General features: G+C 46.4%; 1 protein-coding gene across 4 annotated transcripts in view; it reads right to left on the reverse strand.

Moving 5' to 3' along the window:
• PITRM1 (pitrilysin metallopeptidase 1) overlaps positions 1-17,236 on the reverse strand; it is a 392,977-nt gene that overhangs the window by 180,875 nt on the left and 194,866 nt on the right. For all 4 annotated transcript variants that reach the window (XM_069211204.1, XM_069211202.1, XM_069211206.1 and 1 more), the window contains one exon: positions 1,660-1,780. In XM_069211204.1, the coding sequence (XP_069067305.1) occupies positions 1,660-1,780 (121 nt within the window). The remainder of the gene's footprint in view (positions 1-1,659; positions 1,781-17,236) is intronic.

Genomic DNA, 17,236 nt, shown 5'->3' on the forward strand with positions numbered 1-17,236 from the left:
AGAAGTAGGATGTAAATCTCACTGGGGAACTACAAAGGGAGTCAGAGGAAACATCACATATTTGAGGACTCGATATAGCAATAGCTGAAGAGAATGAAGGACATCTGGAGTGGTGCCTCAAGTGTTTGGGGCGTCAAAGGCATGGAAAAAAGAAACGGATGTCAGCATGCTGATGGGGACGCTTTATTGCTCAGGTGACGTCACTTGGAGCCATGTTCGAGCGAGTACCGAGGCATTAGAATAACTTGGGCCCAGTTGTTCTTAAGCCTTTTCAAGGCATAAGATGCAGGGTGGGAAGGCAGAGGTCACATGTTCCATTCCAGCTGAAATTCTTAATGGAGACCAGATTCCCATGATCATCACCTACCAAGCAACAGCACAGCAGGGACACATCCATCACCACTGTCCACTCTGGGTGTGGATGGGAGAGGGGACTGCTGGTGGATCGGCTTCGGTCTAACAGCCACCACTGCAGATCATGAACCATCTTTACTTGTTGCTGGGCTCACTGAAACCTCAGATTAAATTGCAGAGCCTACATTTGCCACTTTGTGTAGCTGGCAGGGAGGATACAGATAAAGGACCTGGCTGAAATGTCCGTATTATAGCACAAATGTGCAGGTCTCGCTGCAGCAAAAGAAAGGACCAAAACTGCACTCTATCCAAGACTGCTAAACTGAATGGCAGCCTCAAACAAGGAGTCATGTGCAACTTTGGCTCATTGATAGTGATTCTCAATGATGTAAGGAGGTTTACCATTGCCTAGAAGTTGTCTACAGCTGACCCTGGTGATCCTTCAACAGCCAGTTGTCGAGGTGAGGAAAGAATGGTATCTTCACTTCTAACATCACTTCTGTGAACACCCAAACAGCACTGGGAACGCTGAAGGGGAGGACTGCAAACTGAAAGCTGCGAATGCTCCTGACCTACCTTGAACCACAGATACCATCTGCAGAACTCGAGGACGGGTATATCAAATTATGCGTTCTATAGGACTCCGTCCAGTTGGCCAGGAACACAGAGTCTTAGTTTAGACTCGCTATTATTAGTAAAGTCACTGGTTAGCAATTCTCTCTAATCAGACACGTCACGGGAGAAGCAAACTAAATGCTCAAGTCTGCATAAGAAATAATGATCTTTAGAACCCTCTTACCCTACATGTAGTAACGAAAGGCACAATATTTAATTGCTTTATGCTGAACAAGTTCTCTTTCGGTTTTATTAGTTATACTTCATAAATCAGCTTTCATTCATGTAACTTCTATGAATATCAGTAGGATTTCTGTCTCACTAAGATTCTGTTGGCGGCCCAACTAGCCAATATGAAAAACCCATATATTTGACTGGCAAGGTCAAGAGTTTATAGTTCTTTCACTTGCCATCACTCAATGGGGCTAAATCATGGTCATTAGAATAGACTGTGGGTGAAAAGCAAGAAATTATGATTACACTTCACACTGACAGACGACCCTTCAAATTGACAACCTGCTGTGTAAAAACAGATGTCTTAGTATAGATTACCAAGTTGCAATCCAAGTACTTGAAGTTCTGAAGCACGTTTCCTGCTCTGGGACCAGCCAACCTCATATTACACATCCATCAAACAAACAAGAGCAATTTTGAAAATATTTAAACACAAAAAATAATCTTCCTCCAAACCTCAATCAGAATGGGGCGCACAACCTTCAGTCCCTTCTTATTTTTATGTATTCCTTTAAGAAATACTTCTACTTCTTTGGAGGCTTTTGACATCTGTTGTGGAGTAGCATTCACTGAACATCTGTGGACGAATCAATAAGAAGATAGAGCAAGAGGGTTAAAACAATCATCTTAATGCTGCTAAACAATTCTAATGTTGCTAAACAATCATCCTAATGTTGCTAAACACTCATCCTAATGTTGCTAAACACTCATCCTAATGTTGCTAAACACTCATCCTAATGTTGCTAAACAATCATCCTAATGTTGCTAAATGAGCGGGCACCAAATTCACACATAATAGTTTAAACCATGCGTTTTAGATTATTCCAAAACAAAAATAATCAGACAATTAAAGAAGTTTTGCCACAACAGAAACCTGAACTCACAACTCATGATAGCCACACTGTGCGGCCGAACACTTTGAGAGAGCTTGTTACATATTAGGAAATGAATGAAATAAACATTTTTAACTTGCCCTGCCAGTTTAACCTGCAATCATTTTTTCTCATTGCCTTTTTCTCAGTCATTTGTGGAACTTTTTTAGAAGGCTTTCTATTATAATATATTTTGCCATCTGGAATTCAGATTACACCTTTAGTTACTCAGACTGATAACACTGAAAAAACTGGTTGCAGATTGCATTTCATTGTTAAAGAGTGCCTTCTTTTATGTAGCAAAACAACTGAAAGACTGGAGCACAGGTCATGTCTCAATATGCCTACTGCGAACAACTTATGGCCAGGTGTCTAACCTCAGGTAGCTCAACATTCACAGACTGTGAATACCTCTTATATTATTTATTTGTTAGTGTCTGATTTTCCAGTGCAAGAGGTCAGGGGCACGGCCCACTGTGGTTGCATTAGAATATCCAGAGTTGATAGCATCTGGTCAAAGTTCCAACACTTTGACAACTCTGTTGATTGTATAGACATGGGTCCCTTGCACACTGTCACTGGAACCAAGCTACACCTGGCTGATGAGCTCTAACTGGGTGAAACCGGTCCTGGGTTGCTTCCATTTCAGTTCAAGGAGGACCTGGCCTTGCAGTTTGGGTTGGACTGTTCCCGTTGGAGCAGGATCAAGACTGATTTGCATATGGCTGGATCCAAACTGAGGTGGCATGGTCTGTAAAAGAACGATGGACTGGAATGTGGTCCGAGTAATTACTAGTGGCTGACAATTCTAGGACTCTATCCATCACTTTTTTTGTACAATTTTGCCTTGAATCAAACATTAAGCAGAACTGTGCAACTGCAAAGCGTAACCTGCATTTCCCTTTAGGCTACTGTACACACTGGAGCTGGTTTGTAGTAATCTATAGAAGACACTGGTGTAAGGAAATGCCTCCTTGGCATGGTTACCCCCTGACTTTTTGCCTTTGCTGATGCCAAGTTATGATTTGAAAGTGTGCTGAGGCCTGCTAACCAGGCCCCAGCACCAGTGTTCTTTCCCTAAACTGTACCTTTGCCTTCACAATTGGCACACCCTGGCATCCAGGTAAGTCCCTTGTAACTGGTACCTCTGGTTCCAAGGGCACTGATGCCAGGGAAGGTCTCTAAGGGCTGCAGCATGTCTTATGCCACCCTGGGGACCCCTCACTCAGCACAATCACACTGCTTGCCAGCTTGTGTGCTGGTAGGGAGAAAATGACTAAGTCGACATGGCACTCCCCTCAGGGTGCCATGCCAACCTCACACTGCCTATGGCATAGATAAGTCACCCCTTGTAGGAAGTTGGCTCTGTATGTACTATTTCAAAGTAAGAAATAGCATGCACAGAGTCCAAGGGTTCCCCTTAGAGGTAAGATAGTGGCAAAAAGAGATAATTCTAATGCTCTATTTTGTGGTAGTGGGGTCGAGCAGTAGGCTTATCAGTGGGTAGTGTTAAGCATTTGTTGTACACACACAGGCAATAAATGAGGAACACACACTCAGACAATTCCAGGCCAATAGGTTTTTGTATAGAAAAATATATTTTCTTAGTTTATTTTAAGAACCACAGGTTCAAGATTTACTAACAATACTTTAAAAGAAAGGTACTTCACTTAGGAACTTTGAATTAGCAAAATAGCATATACAGTTTTCACACAAATGACATATAGCTATTTTAAAACTAGACAGTGCAATTTTCAACAGTTCCTGGGAGAGGTAAAAGTGTTTTTGCAGGTAAGTAAACCACCGTTGGGCTTCAAAGTTGGGTCCAAAGTAGCCCACCGTTGGGGGGTCAGGGCAACCCCAAAGTTACCACACCAGCAGCTCAGGGCCGGTCAGGTGCAGAGGTCGAAGTGGTGCCCAAAATGCATAGGCTTCAATGGAGAAGGGGGTGCCCCGGTTCCAGTCTGCCAGCAGGTAAGTACCCACGTCTTCGGAGGGCAGACCAGGGGGGTTTTGTAGGGCACCGGTGGGGACACCAGTCAGCACAAAAAGTACACCCTCAGCATCACAGGGGCGGCCGGGTGCAGTGTGTAAAGAAGCTTTGTGTTCGCAATAGGTTTCAATGGGAGACCAAGGGGTCTCTTCAGCGATGCAGGCAGGCGAGGGGGGGCTCCTCGGGGTAGTCACCACCTGGGCAAGGGAGAGGGCCACCTGGGGGTCTCTCCTGCACTGGAGGTCGGATCCTTCAGGTCCTGAGGGCTGCGGGTGCAGTGTCTTTACCAGATGTCGGGTCTTTGAAGCAGGTAGTCACGGTCAGGGGGAGCCTCGGGATTCCCTCTGCAGGCATCGCTGTGGGGGCTCACGGGGGGGTCAACTCTGGCTACTCACGGTCTCGTAGTCGCCGGGGAGTCCTCCCTGTGGTGTTTTTTCTCCACAAGTCGAGCCGGGGGTGTCGGGTGCAGAGTGCAAAGTCTCACGCTTCCGGCGGAAAACGTGTGTTGTTTCAAAATTGCTTCTTTGTTGCAAAGTTGCAGTCTTTGTGGAACAGAGCCGCTGTCCTGGGGAGTTCTTGGTCCTTCTAGATGCAGGGCAGTCCTCTGAGGCTTCAGAGGTCGCTGGTCCCTGTGGAACGCATCGCTGGAGCAGTGTCTTTAGAAGTGGGGAGACAGGCCGGTAGAGCTGGGGCCAAAGCAGTTGGTGTCTCCGTCTTCTCTGCAGGGTTTTTCAGCTCAGCAGTCCTTCTTCGTCTTAGGTTGCAGGAATCTATCTTGCTGTGTTCTGGGAGCACCTAAATACTAAATTTAGGGGTGTGTTTAGGTCTGGGGGGTTAGTAGCCAATGGCTACTAGCCCTGAGGGCGGCTACACCCTCTTTGTGCCTCCTCCCTGAGGGCAGGGGGGCACATAACTATCCCTATTGGGGGAATCCCCCATCTGCAAGATGGAGGATTTCTAAAAGTCAGAGTCACCTCAGCTTAGGACACCTTAGGGGCTGTCCTGACTGGCCAGTGACTCCTCCTTGTTTTTCTCATTACCTCCTCCGGCCTTGCTGCCAAAAGTGGGGCCGTGGGCGGGCAACTCCACTAGCTGGAGTGCCCTGGGACGCTGTAACAAAGGGGGTGAGCCTTTGAGGCTCACCGCCAGGTGTTACAGTTCCTGCAGGGGGAGGTGTGAAGCATCTCCACCCAGTACAGGCTTTGTTACTAGCCACAGAGTGACAAAGGCACTCTCCCCATGTGGCCAGCAACATGTCTGGTGTGTGGCAGGCTGCTAAAACTAGTTAGCCCACACTGGTAGTCGGTTAAGGTTTCAGGGGGCACCTCTAAGGTGCCCTCTGGGGTGTATGTTACAATAAAATGTACACTAGCATCAGTGTGTATTTATTGTGCTGAGAAGTTTGATACCAAATTTCACAGTTTTCAGTGTAGCCATTATGGTGCTGTGGAGTTCGTGCATGACAGACTCCCAGACCATAGGGTTTCACCCCTTTTTCACATACATACAGCAAGTAGGAATAAACGTCAACACAAAATATTATCCACAACTTACAAAACTGCAAAAAAAAAAAAAGTGGAGCCAATTTGTTTTTTTCATAAAGCACATCTTTAGGTCATTTTTAGGATCAAAATACACACTTTCTTCCACAACACGTGTTCCCAATTGTTTAAAAACGCACATGCAAGCCTTTTCCCATATTGTGTCTGATTTCTCAGGCTTCACAGGGTAAACACCAAACCCCGGGTACCGTTACAATTTCCACTGCATGGGGACAAAAGGACAGACACTTGGCCAATTGAATCAAATGGCAAACAAGCGTTAGCAATGCCAATAGGTCTGACCTATGAATTAAAGTGCCTTGTGTGTCATTGACTAGAATAGGCACTTAATCATCATCATACATGGACTCCATCACTCAACTCTGCCCTCCTGCATCGATTCATCCATTCAATGACTTCTTACTACATTCACGCTCTGACAACTGCAATAAAACACACAAACTCAACAGTGTTTAAAGAAATAAAGAAAGAAAAACACTAAACTTAACATAGCAGCAGGTGTCCGTATTGCAGAGGTATTGCTAATAGTCTATTGTTTTAAAATTCCAGCTTGGCTGCCATATTGAGATCCAACATGTTGGTAAACTTGGAATGGTAAAACAATGGTACCTAGTGGACAACAGCACTGTATAATGGTCTCTTGTTTAACAGGAATTGTCCACACCTAAATGCCTTGTAAGATGTAGTACCCTCTTAAGAAATACTAAAATGAAAGGAAGAGACACAAATAAATTAAATGGGACCCATAAAAGGAGAAAATTAAAAACAGAAGGACTGGCCAACAAGCCCTGACAAACAAGTTACTTACCTTATTTGATAGAGACAATCTAGCTGCAGATTCCTTCCCCTAGAAGTATCCCCAGGCATCAGACTGGATCCAGAAGATTGTTTGTGAGAAGTGCACCTACACGTCGGTATGTGGCATCGATCAGCTCTCTGTGAAACGTCGGGGTCATACATGCCAGAAGTAATGTCTGTGGCACCTATATAGGTGCCACCTAGGCCCACGACATCAGTTACTTTTCATGACTTTCCATGCCAGAAGCCAGAACCATGAAGTACACTGACGACTGGTGTGGTTAACTAGGGCCCTGAAAGGGAATAACCCTGTCCCTAGAAATCCATTCGCAAAGTAGGGAGGAAGGGTGGGTTGGTAAGGAATCTGCAGCTATAGTCTCTACCAGATGATGTACCACCTAAGATAAGGAAAATGTCACTTACCCAGTGTACATCTGTTCGTGGCATTAGTCGCTGCAGATTCACATGTTGTGCATAGTCCGCCGTCTGGTGTTGGGTCGGAGTGTTACAAGTTGTTTTTTTTCGAAGAAGTGTTTGAGTCCCGAGACCGAGGGACTCCTCCTCCTTTGTTCCATTGCGCATGGGCGTCGACTCCATGTTAGATTGTTTTCCCCGCAGAGGGTGAGGTAGGAGTTGTGTATGTTAGTAATAGTGCCCATGCAATGGAATGAATAAGTATGTACCAACTAAGGTTTAAGTAATATATTTACAAATGTACAAATGTTGAAGATAACTTCCAAACGGCTACAGGCTCCCGGGGAGGCGGGTGGGCACATGTGAATCTGCAGCGACTAATGCCACGAATAGATGTACACTGGGTAAGTGACATTTTCCGTTCGGTGGCATGTGTAGCTGCAGATACACATGTTGTGCATAGACTAGTAAGCAGTTATCTCCCCAAAAGCGGTGGCTCAGCCTGTAGGAGTGGAAGTAGTTTGAAATAAAGTTCTTAGTACGGCTTGACCTACTGTGGCTTGTTGTGCGGATAGCACGTCTACACAGTAGTGCTTAGTAAATGTGTGAGGCGTAGACCATGTGGCTGCCTTACATATCTCGTTCATTGGAATGTTTCCTAGGAAGGCCATGGTAGCGCCTTTCTTTCTGGTTGAATGTGCCCTTGGTGTAATGGGCAGTTCTCTCTTTGCTTTAAGGTAGCAGGTTTGGATGCACTTAACTATCCATCTGGCTATACCCTGTTTTGATATTGGGTTTCCTGTATGAGGTTTTTGAAATGCAATAAACAGTTGTTTTGTTTTCCTAATTTCTTTTGTTCTGTCATTGTAGTACATTAGTGCTCTTCTGATGTCTAATGTATGTAGTGCCCTTTCAGCTACTGAGTCTGGCTGTGGGAAGAACACTGGTAGTTCTACCGTTTGATTTAAGTGGAACGGTGAAATAACTTTTGGTAAAAATTTTGGATTGGTTCTTAGGACTACCTTATTTTTGTGTATTTGAATAAAAGGTTCTTGTATAGTAAACGCCTGAATTTCACTTACTCTTCTTAGAGATGTGATGGCAATGAGAAATGCAACCTTCCACGTTAAGAATTGCATTTCGCAAGAGTGCATGGGTTCAAAAGGTGGGCCCATGAGTCTTGTTAAGACGATGTTGAGGTTCCATGAAGGAACAGGTGGTGTTCTTGGTGGTATAATTCTTTTCAGGCCTTCCATAAACGCTTTAATGACAGGTATCCTAAATAGTGAAGTTGAATGGGTAATTTGCAGGTATGCAGATATTGCTGCGAGGTGTATCTTTATGGAAGAGAAGGCTAGATTAGATTTTTGTAAATGTAGCAAGTATCCCACTACATCCTTTGGAGATGCATGTAATGGTTTAACTTGATTATTATGGCAGTAGCAAACAAATCTTTTCCATTTGCTTGCATAGCAGTGTCTAGTGGATGGTCTTCTAGCTTGTTTTATGACTTCCATACATTCTTGGGTGAGGTTTAAATGTCCGAATTCTAGGATCTCAGGAGCCAGATTGCTAGATTCAGCGATGCTGGGTTTGGATGCCTGATCTGTTGTTTGTGTTGTGTTAACAGATCTGGTCTGTTGGGCAACCTGACATGGGGTACTACTGACAGGTCTAGTAGTGTTGTGTACCAAGGTTGTCTTGCCCATGTTGGTGCTATTAGCATGAGTTTGAGTTTGTTTTGACTCAATTTGTTTACTAGATATGGAAGGAGAGGGGGAAAAGCGTACGCAAATATCCCTGACCAGTTCATCCATAGAGCATTGCCTTGAGACTGCCTGTGTGGGTACCTGGATGCGAAGTTTTGGCATTTTGCGTTCTCCTTTGTTGCAAATAGGTCTATTTGAAGTGTCCCCCAAATTTTGAAGTAAGTGTTTAGAATTTGGGGGTGAATCTCCCATTCGTGGACCTGTTGGTGATCTCGAGAGAGATTGTCTGCTAGTTGATTTTGGATCCCTGGAATAAATTGTGCTATTAGGCGAATGTGGTTGTGAATTGCCCATTGCCATATCTTTTGTGCCAGGAGGCACAGCTGTGTTGAGTGTGTTCCTCCCTGTTTGTTTAGATAATACATTGTTGTCATGTTGTCTGTTTTGACAAGAATGTATTTGTGGGTTATGATGGGTCGAAATGCTTTAAACGCTAGGAATACTGCTAATAATTCGAGGTGATTTATATGCAGCTTTGTTTGATGTACGTCCCATTGTCCTTGGATGCTGTGTTGATTGAGGTGTGCTCCCCACCCTGTCATGGAAGCATCTGTTATCACGTATTGTGGCACTGGGTCCTGGAAAGGCCGCCCTTTGTTTAAATTTATACTGTTCCACCATAGAAGCGAGATGTATGTTTGGCGGTCTATCAACACCAGATCTAGAAGGTGACCCTGTGCATGTGACCACTGTGATGCTAGGCACTGTTGTAAGGGCCTCATGTGCAGTCTTGCGTTTGGGACAATGGCTATGCATGAGGACATCATGCCTAGGAGTTTTAATACCGTCTTTGCCTGTATCTTTTGTGTTGGATACATGGCTTGTATAACCTTGTGAAAATTTTGAACCCTTTGTGGACTTGGAGTGGCTATTCCCTTTGTTGTGTTGATTGTCGCTCCTAAGTATTGCTGTGTTTTGCACGGCAGAATGTGAGATTTTGTATAGTTGATGGAGAAACCGAGTTTGTAGAGGGTTTGTATGACATAATCTGTGTGGTGTGAACACTTTGTGAGGGAGTTGGTCTTGATTAGCCAATCGTCTAGGTACGGGAATACGTGTATATGCTGCCTTCTGATGTGTGCAGCTACTACTGCTAGGCATTTTGTAAATACTCTTGGTGCGGTTGTGATACCGAACGGCAACACTTTGAATTGGTAATGTATTCCCTTGAATACGAACCTTAGGTATTTCCTGTGCGAGGGATGTATCGGTATATGGAAATATGCGTCCTTTAGATCTATGGTTGTCATGTAGTCTTGTTGCTTTAGCAGTGGTAACACGTCTTGTAGCGTGACCATGTGAAAGTGTTCTGATTTGATGTAGGTGTTTAGTGTTCTGAGATCTAGGATTGGTCTCAGTGTTTTGTCCTTTTTTGGTATTAGAAAGTACAGTGAGTAAACTCCTGTGTTTATTTTTGTACATGGTACTAATTCTATTGCGTCCTTTAGCAGTAATGCTTGAACTTCTAGTTCTAGAAGGTCTAAATGCTGTTTCGACATATTCTGTGTTTTTGGTGGGACATTTGGATTGAGTTGGAGAAATTCTATGCAATAACCATGTCGGATAATTGCTAAGACCCAAGTGTCTGTTGTTATCTCCTCCCAAGATTTGTAAAACTGACTTAGTCTTCCCCCCCCTGATGTTGTGTGAAGGGGTTGAGTGACTTGTGAGTCACTGTTTGGTTGCAGGGGTTTTTGTACTTTGAAATTTTCCCCGGTTTCTAGGGAATTGTCCTCCTCTATACTGGCCCCGAAAGCTTCCCCTTTGGTACTGTCCCTGGTAGGTAGACGGTGTAGATTGTGAGGTGCTGGCTTGTGTGGCTTGACCCCGAAACCCCCCTCTGAAGGTTGTTTTGCGGAAGGTGCCGAAAGTGCCTCTGCCCTGCGGGGAATAGAGTGCGCCGATGGCCTTGGCTGTGTCCGTGTCCTTTTTCAATTTCTCAATTGCCGTGTCCACTTCGGGTCCAAACAATTGTTGTTCATTGAACGGCATATTGAGCACCACTTGCTGTATTTCCGGTTTAAAGCCAGATGTGCGCAACCATGCGTGCCTTCTTATGGTTACTGCGGTATTTATTGTTCTTGCCGCTGTGTCCACTGCATCCATAGAGGAGCGTATTTGGTTATTGGAGATGTTTTGTCCCTCCTCAACCACTTGTTTTGCCCGTTTTTGAAATTCTTTGGGTAGATGCTCGATGAGATGCTGCATCTCGTCCCAATGGGCTCTATCATATCGCGCTAGGAGCGCCTGAGAGTTTGCGATGCGCCACTGGTTTGCAGCTTGTACTGCGACCCTTTTCCCAGCTGCGTCGAACTTGCGGCTCTCTTTATCTGGAGGTGGTGCATCGCCTGATGTGTGCGAGTTGGCTCTTTTGCGAGCTGCCCCTACCACGACTGAATCTGGTGGCAGTTGTGAGGTGATAAAAGCAGGGTCCGTGGGCGGTGCTTTATATTTTTTCTCCACCCTTGGAGTAATCGCTCTACTTTTGACAGGTTCTTTGAAGATCTGCTTTGCGTGCCTTAGCATTCCTGGAAGCATAGGTAGGCTTTGGTAGGAGCTATGGGTGGAGGAGAGGGTGTTGAAAAGGAAGTCATCCTCGACAGGTTCTGCGTGTAACGACACGTTATGGAATTCTGCTGCCCTAGCTACCACCTGTGCATACGCTGTGCTGTCCTCAGGTGGTGAGGGCTTGGTAGGGTACGACTCAGGACTATTGTCTGATACTGGGGCGTCGTATAGGTCCCAAGCGTCCTGGTCGTCTTGGCTCATGGTGGTATGAGCCGGTGAATGTGACGGAGTCTGTGCCGGTGATGTGTGAGTTACAGGTGGAGGAGAGGGTGGCGGAGTTACCTTCTTCACCATTTTTTGTGGTGTTTGTTCTTGTGTTTGGAACTCGAGTCTCCTTTTTCTCCTGATTGTGGGAAGAGTGCTGATCTTCCCTGTCCCACTTTGTATGAAGATCCGCTTTTGTGTGTGGTCTACATCAGTGGTCTGTAACTCTTCTTCAAATCTGTGTTTGCGCATTTGAGAGGACAGTGATTGTTCCTCTGTATACGAGCTGGCAGTTGGTTCGGTTGCTGGTCGTTTTGGCACCGAAACTGTGTCTCTGCTTGTTTTCGGCTCCGAGGAGAATTTTTTCTTTTTCGGCGTCGAGCTTTCTCGGCGTCGATCTTTTTCGGCAGCACTTTCTCGGTCCCGAGATTGCTGCGTGCCTGTGTCTCGACCCGAGTCGGACGATCTCGGCACCAGTTCGGCCTTTTTCAGTGCCGATGGACGGTCACCTACTTTATGGGTTGAGCCATGGCCTGTTGGCAGTGGCGTCCCCTGGGCCTTGTCTGTTTTCTTGTGTGGTGCTTGCTTCGACGTCTTACTCACTGTTTCTTCGACGTCGAATTCCTCCGAGTCCGATTCATGGATGGAGAAGGCTTCCTCTTCTTCTCCTTGTCTCTCGAACTCTCGGTGTCCTGTCGGCGTGGACGCCATCTGCAATCTTCTGGCTCGCCGGTCACGGAGCGTTTTTCGGGACCGAAACGCACGACAGGCCTCACACGTTTCTTCCTTGTGCTCGGGCAACAGGCACAAGTTACAGACCAAATGTTGGCCTGTATATGGATATTTATTGTGGCATTTAGGACAGAATCGGAACGGGGTCCGTTCCATCAGTGTCGATGTTACACGCGGTCGGGCCGACCAGGCCCCGACGGGGGATCGAAATTACCCCGAAGGGCTACCGGAGCTCTTCACGATTCGGTGTCGATTCTATTCTTACCCAATACCGAGCGAAACAATACCGACGTAGTTTTCCGAAGTTAAGACTATCTTTCCGTCCCGAAACCCGGAGCGAAAAGGAACACGTCCAAACCCGATGGCGGAAAAAAAACAATCTAACATGGAGTCGACGCCCATGCGCAATGGAACAAAGGAGGAGGAGTCACTCGGTCTCGGGACTCGAAAACACTTCTTCGAAGAAAAACAACTGGTAACACTCCGACCCAACACCAGACGGCGGACTATGCACAACATGAGTATCTGCAGCTACACATGCCACCGAACATAACTTTTCCATCTGATAGAGACTTGTAGCTGCAGATTCCTTACCTTAGAATAGAATATCCAAGCAATAGCATCCCCAGACATGGGTCTGTGGACCAATTTCAGACAAGGAAGTCCTGTATGACCGAACAGGCAAAATGCCCCTCACAATAGACCTGACTGTATAGGCAGTAGTGTTTAGTAAACGTGTGCTGAGAGGAGCACGTTGCTGCCTAACAGATATCCAGGACTCGAACTCTGCATGCTAATGCAGTGGTCGCAGCCTTGGCTCTGGTGAAATGAGATTGCAAGCTCTCAGGGACTGCTTCTTGGCCAATGCGTAGCAAATTTTAATGAAGAGCATAACCATTGGGAAATGGTTCTTTTCTGCACAACACAACTCTTTTTAGCTCTGACATACCCCATGATGTGTTGACTGTATACCCGGAATTCCCGTGTGTGGTCATGGTAGAATGACATCACTCGTTTGGGGTCGACACAATGGAGATGCTCCTCATGTTTGTAAGGAAGAGGGGGAGCACAGAAAGTAGGCAAGGTGATGGACTGACCTGCATGAAAGGGTGCAACCACTTTTGGAAGAAAGGATGCCCTTGCGCAAAGGACCACTTTGTCAGGATGAATTGATAAATGGTACAGCTTTGATGATAAGGCCTGTAATTCAATAACTCGTCCGGCAGATGATACAGCCATGAGGAAAGCTGTTTTGATGGTGAAAGTAACTGCAGGGAATACTTGTGAATCAGCTTAAAGGGAGTGCACATTAAAAATGTAAGCACTAGATTCAAATCCCATTGAGGCATGACGAAAGGAGAAGGGGGTAAAAAGATGAACCAAACCTTCTAAGAATTTATGTACAATAGGAGATTTTAAAAGAGGGCTTGATGAGGTAATTTGAGGAATGAGGAGAGGGCAGAGGTATAACATTCAAGAGTGCCCAGAGCAGAGCCCTGCTGGGCAAGAGTGAATAAACAGTAGCACCTGAGAAAGAGGAGCAGAAAGGGGATCAATATCTCTGCTGGAACACCGAGCCACAAATTTCTTCCAACAGCAGGTGTATACATTCTGGGTGGAGGAATTCCTGGCTGCCAAGATAACATCACACCCTTCAGGAGAAAGGTCAAAGACTGTCAACTGCAGCTGCTCAATCTCAATGCAAGAAGGCAGAGACTGGACAGGTTCAGGTGGGAAACCTTCCTCTGCTGCTACAACAGCAAAGGTCAGAGGATCAATTGCCATGCCCTACCTAGTTCAGTGCCACAAGTCCAACTTGGGCCCAGATGCTCTACATTTTGGGAACTCTGAGAAGTTGTGGTATAGACGGAGAGGTGTATAGGAGGCCTGAGCTCCACTCTAGACTAAAAGCATCACCTTGAGAAGGCAGTCTTGGAAACTCCGGCGCACAAAACTGCTGACATTGCACATTGTTAACAGAGGAAAACCTATCTAACCGAGGGTCTCCTTACTGCTGAAAGAGACCTTGTGCTACCTTCGGATGGAGGCACCATTCTTGATCCGCTAAGCATCTGCAGCTGAGTTTGTCCGCCCCCTAGCGTTCAGAGAGCCCATCTGGTATTAAACCACAAGGGAAATTCCCTGACGTTCCAGTCATGTCCAGAGATGCAGGGCCTCCTGACTTTGGATCCACAACCCCATCCAGCCCAGTCTGTTGCAATACCACATGGCGGTGGTGTTGTCTATGAATACCTGCACCAGCCTCCCTTTGATGGAAAGAAGGAAGGCCTTCAATGCCAGTCGGATCACCTGTAACTCCAGCAGATTGATGTGGAGAGTCCGGATTCCGACAGAGACCAGAGTCGTCTGATTTCCATCTCTCCAAGATGGCCACCCCATCCCAGGACTGACGCATCAGTCCCTACTGTCAGATGTGGTTGGAGAAGGGAGAGGGGTCTGCCGCTGACAATCTCGGTTCATCAGTCACCATTGCAGATCTTCCACAGTTAAATCCAAGATATTGGCCACGTCGGAGAGATTTCCTTGATGCAGTGCCCATTGGAAATTCAGGTCCCACTGCAGAGCCCACATATGCCAGTGGGCATGTTGTACAAGCAGGATGCAGAAGGCCATGAGTCCTAACAGCCTTAGAGCCACTGTAGTAAAGAACCTCTTTTTGACATAGTCATTCCCACTTATTACTCACGGATACTGATGAACAAGTTAATTATTTTCAATAACGCATTGTCTGGTGGAGACATACTCTAGTTGCAGATTCTTTATCTTATAATTTCCACCAGGTGTCAGTCTGGATCAAGAGATTTTTCTCAAAGCAGCACCCCTGCGTGCCGTCAAGTTGCATCAGTCAGCTCCGTGTCCGTCGTCAGCCTTGCCAAATATGAAGTTGCAGGTCCTATATAAGCACCACCCCAGCACGCTGATGTCAGTTACTTTTCACGACTTTCCACGCCAGAGGCACAGAACCATTAAGAACACTGACTACTGGTGCGTCAGAACTAGGGCCCTGAAAGGGAAGTTCCTGTCTCTAGAAATCAGTTGGCAGAGCAGGGAGGATGGGTGGGTCAGAAAGGAATCTGCAACTATAATATGACTCTACCAAATTATGCGAAGGCAAGTAACTTGTTCATCTACTAGACTTCTAGTTTGAGACTCTTTACCTTAGACGAAATGACCAAGCAATATCATCCCTGGAGGTGGGTCTGCGAACCAAGATCATACTATGAAATCCTGCAGGACCGAACAGGCAAAATACCCATCCCTTCAGATCTGACTGTCCAGGCAGTAGTGTTTGATGTACATGTGCAGACGTGTCCACCTGAGAGATGTCCAGGGCTGGAAATCTGCGTGCAAACGCAGAGGTTGCAGCTGTTGCTCTGGTGGAGTGGGCATGCAAACCCTCCTGGGGTTACTTCTTAACCAATGCGCAGCACAATTTTAATGCGGAGAATGACCCATCTGCAGACGGTCCTTCTGCACTTCCTAACCTTTCTTCGCACCCACATAACCTATATAGAGTTGATCATCCACCCAGAACTCTTTAGTACAATTAAGGTAAAACGCCAGAGCTCTTTTTGGGTCCAGGAGGTGGAGTCTCACCTATTCATTAGAAGGATGTCGAGGCGCGTAAAAAGCAGGCAAGGTGACGGATTGGCCTACATGAAAGGGCGTGACCACTTTAGGTAAAAAAGGAAGCCCTAGCACGAAGCACCACCTTGTCAGGCTGGAGGGAAATGAAAGCAGAAGTGATGGGTACAAGGAAGGCGGTTTTAACAGAGAGAAGCCTAAGTGGACAGTTGTGAAGTGGCTCAAAGGGAGCACTTATCAGAAAAATAAAAACCAGTTTCAACTAGCATTGGGGGCAACATGAACGGTGAAGGAGGAAACATATGACTAAAACCCTTCGGGAATCTACCAACAATAGGAGATTTAAACAAGGAGGATTGGTAAAGTAATCTCAGGTAAGAAGAGATAGACACGAAACCCTTGTGGGTGCCCAAAGCAGAGCCCTGCTGGGATAGAGAAAGAACAAACAAGAGGACCTATGATAGACGGGTGCAGAGCAGGTCAACAGACGTATCTGTGCCCCATGCCACACATTGGTTCCGACTGGCATATATGGTTTTGGTGGAGGGACGGCTGGCTGCCAAGATAACGTTACAGACTTCAGGCAGAAGGAGAAAAGTTGTCAACTGCCACTGCTCAATTTCTCAGGAAGAAGGAAGAGACTGAACGAGTTCGGGTGGAGAACCAGACCCTGCTGCTGCAAAAGTAATCCTCCCGAAGGGGGAGTCTGATCAGAGGATCAATGGCCATGTTCCTAACCTCAGGATACCAGACTCTTCGTACTCCGTTCAGAGCCACAAGAATTACTTGGGCCCTGTCGTTCGTCATCTTCTTGAGAACTCTGGGCAGAAGCGATATTGACAGAAAGGCATAAAGGATAGATGAAAAGCGTCGCCGAGCGAGTGCTGCCTTAGAAACTCCAATGCAAAAAACAGCTGACATTGCGCCATCTCTGTGGAGGCGAACAGATCTAACCAAGGCTCTCCCCATTGCTGAAAGAGACCTTGCGCCACCTCCCCCTGGAAACACCATTCGTGATGGACCAGGTATTGACGGCGGCGTTCATCCACTCTGGTGCTCAGAGAGGCTGCCAGATGTTGAACCGCCAGGGATAAGCCCTTATGTTCCAGGGATGTCCAGAGGTGTAGAGCCTCCCGACATAGGGTCCACAACTTCACCACGCCCTGCTCGTTGCAGTACCACATGGCAGTGGTGTTGTCTGTGAACACCTGCACCACTTCCCTTTCAGAGAGAAAAGGAATGCTTTTAATGCCAGTCTGACTGCTCTGAGCTCCAAAGATTGATATGGACCCCTCTGATCTCTGCCTCTCCCATGTGATCGCCCCATCCAGGGAGTGGCGCATCTGTCACTACTGTCACATGTGGTTGGGGAAGAGAAAGGGACCTGCCTCCGACAATCACAAATCAAAAGCTACCACTGCTGATCTTGCCAAGTTACCTCCGAGTTCTGTACCATGTCAGAGAGATTCCCCTGATGCTGCAACCACTGGAACTTCAGGTCTCACTGCAGAGCCC

Source organism: Pleurodeles waltl, chromosome 10 (genome assembly GCF_031143425.1).
Source record: "Pleurodeles waltl isolate 20211129_DDA chromosome 10, aPleWal1.hap1.20221129, whole genome shotgun sequence".
Classification (NCBI taxonomy): domain Eukaryota; kingdom Metazoa; phylum Chordata; class Amphibia; order Caudata; family Salamandridae; genus Pleurodeles; species Pleurodeles waltl.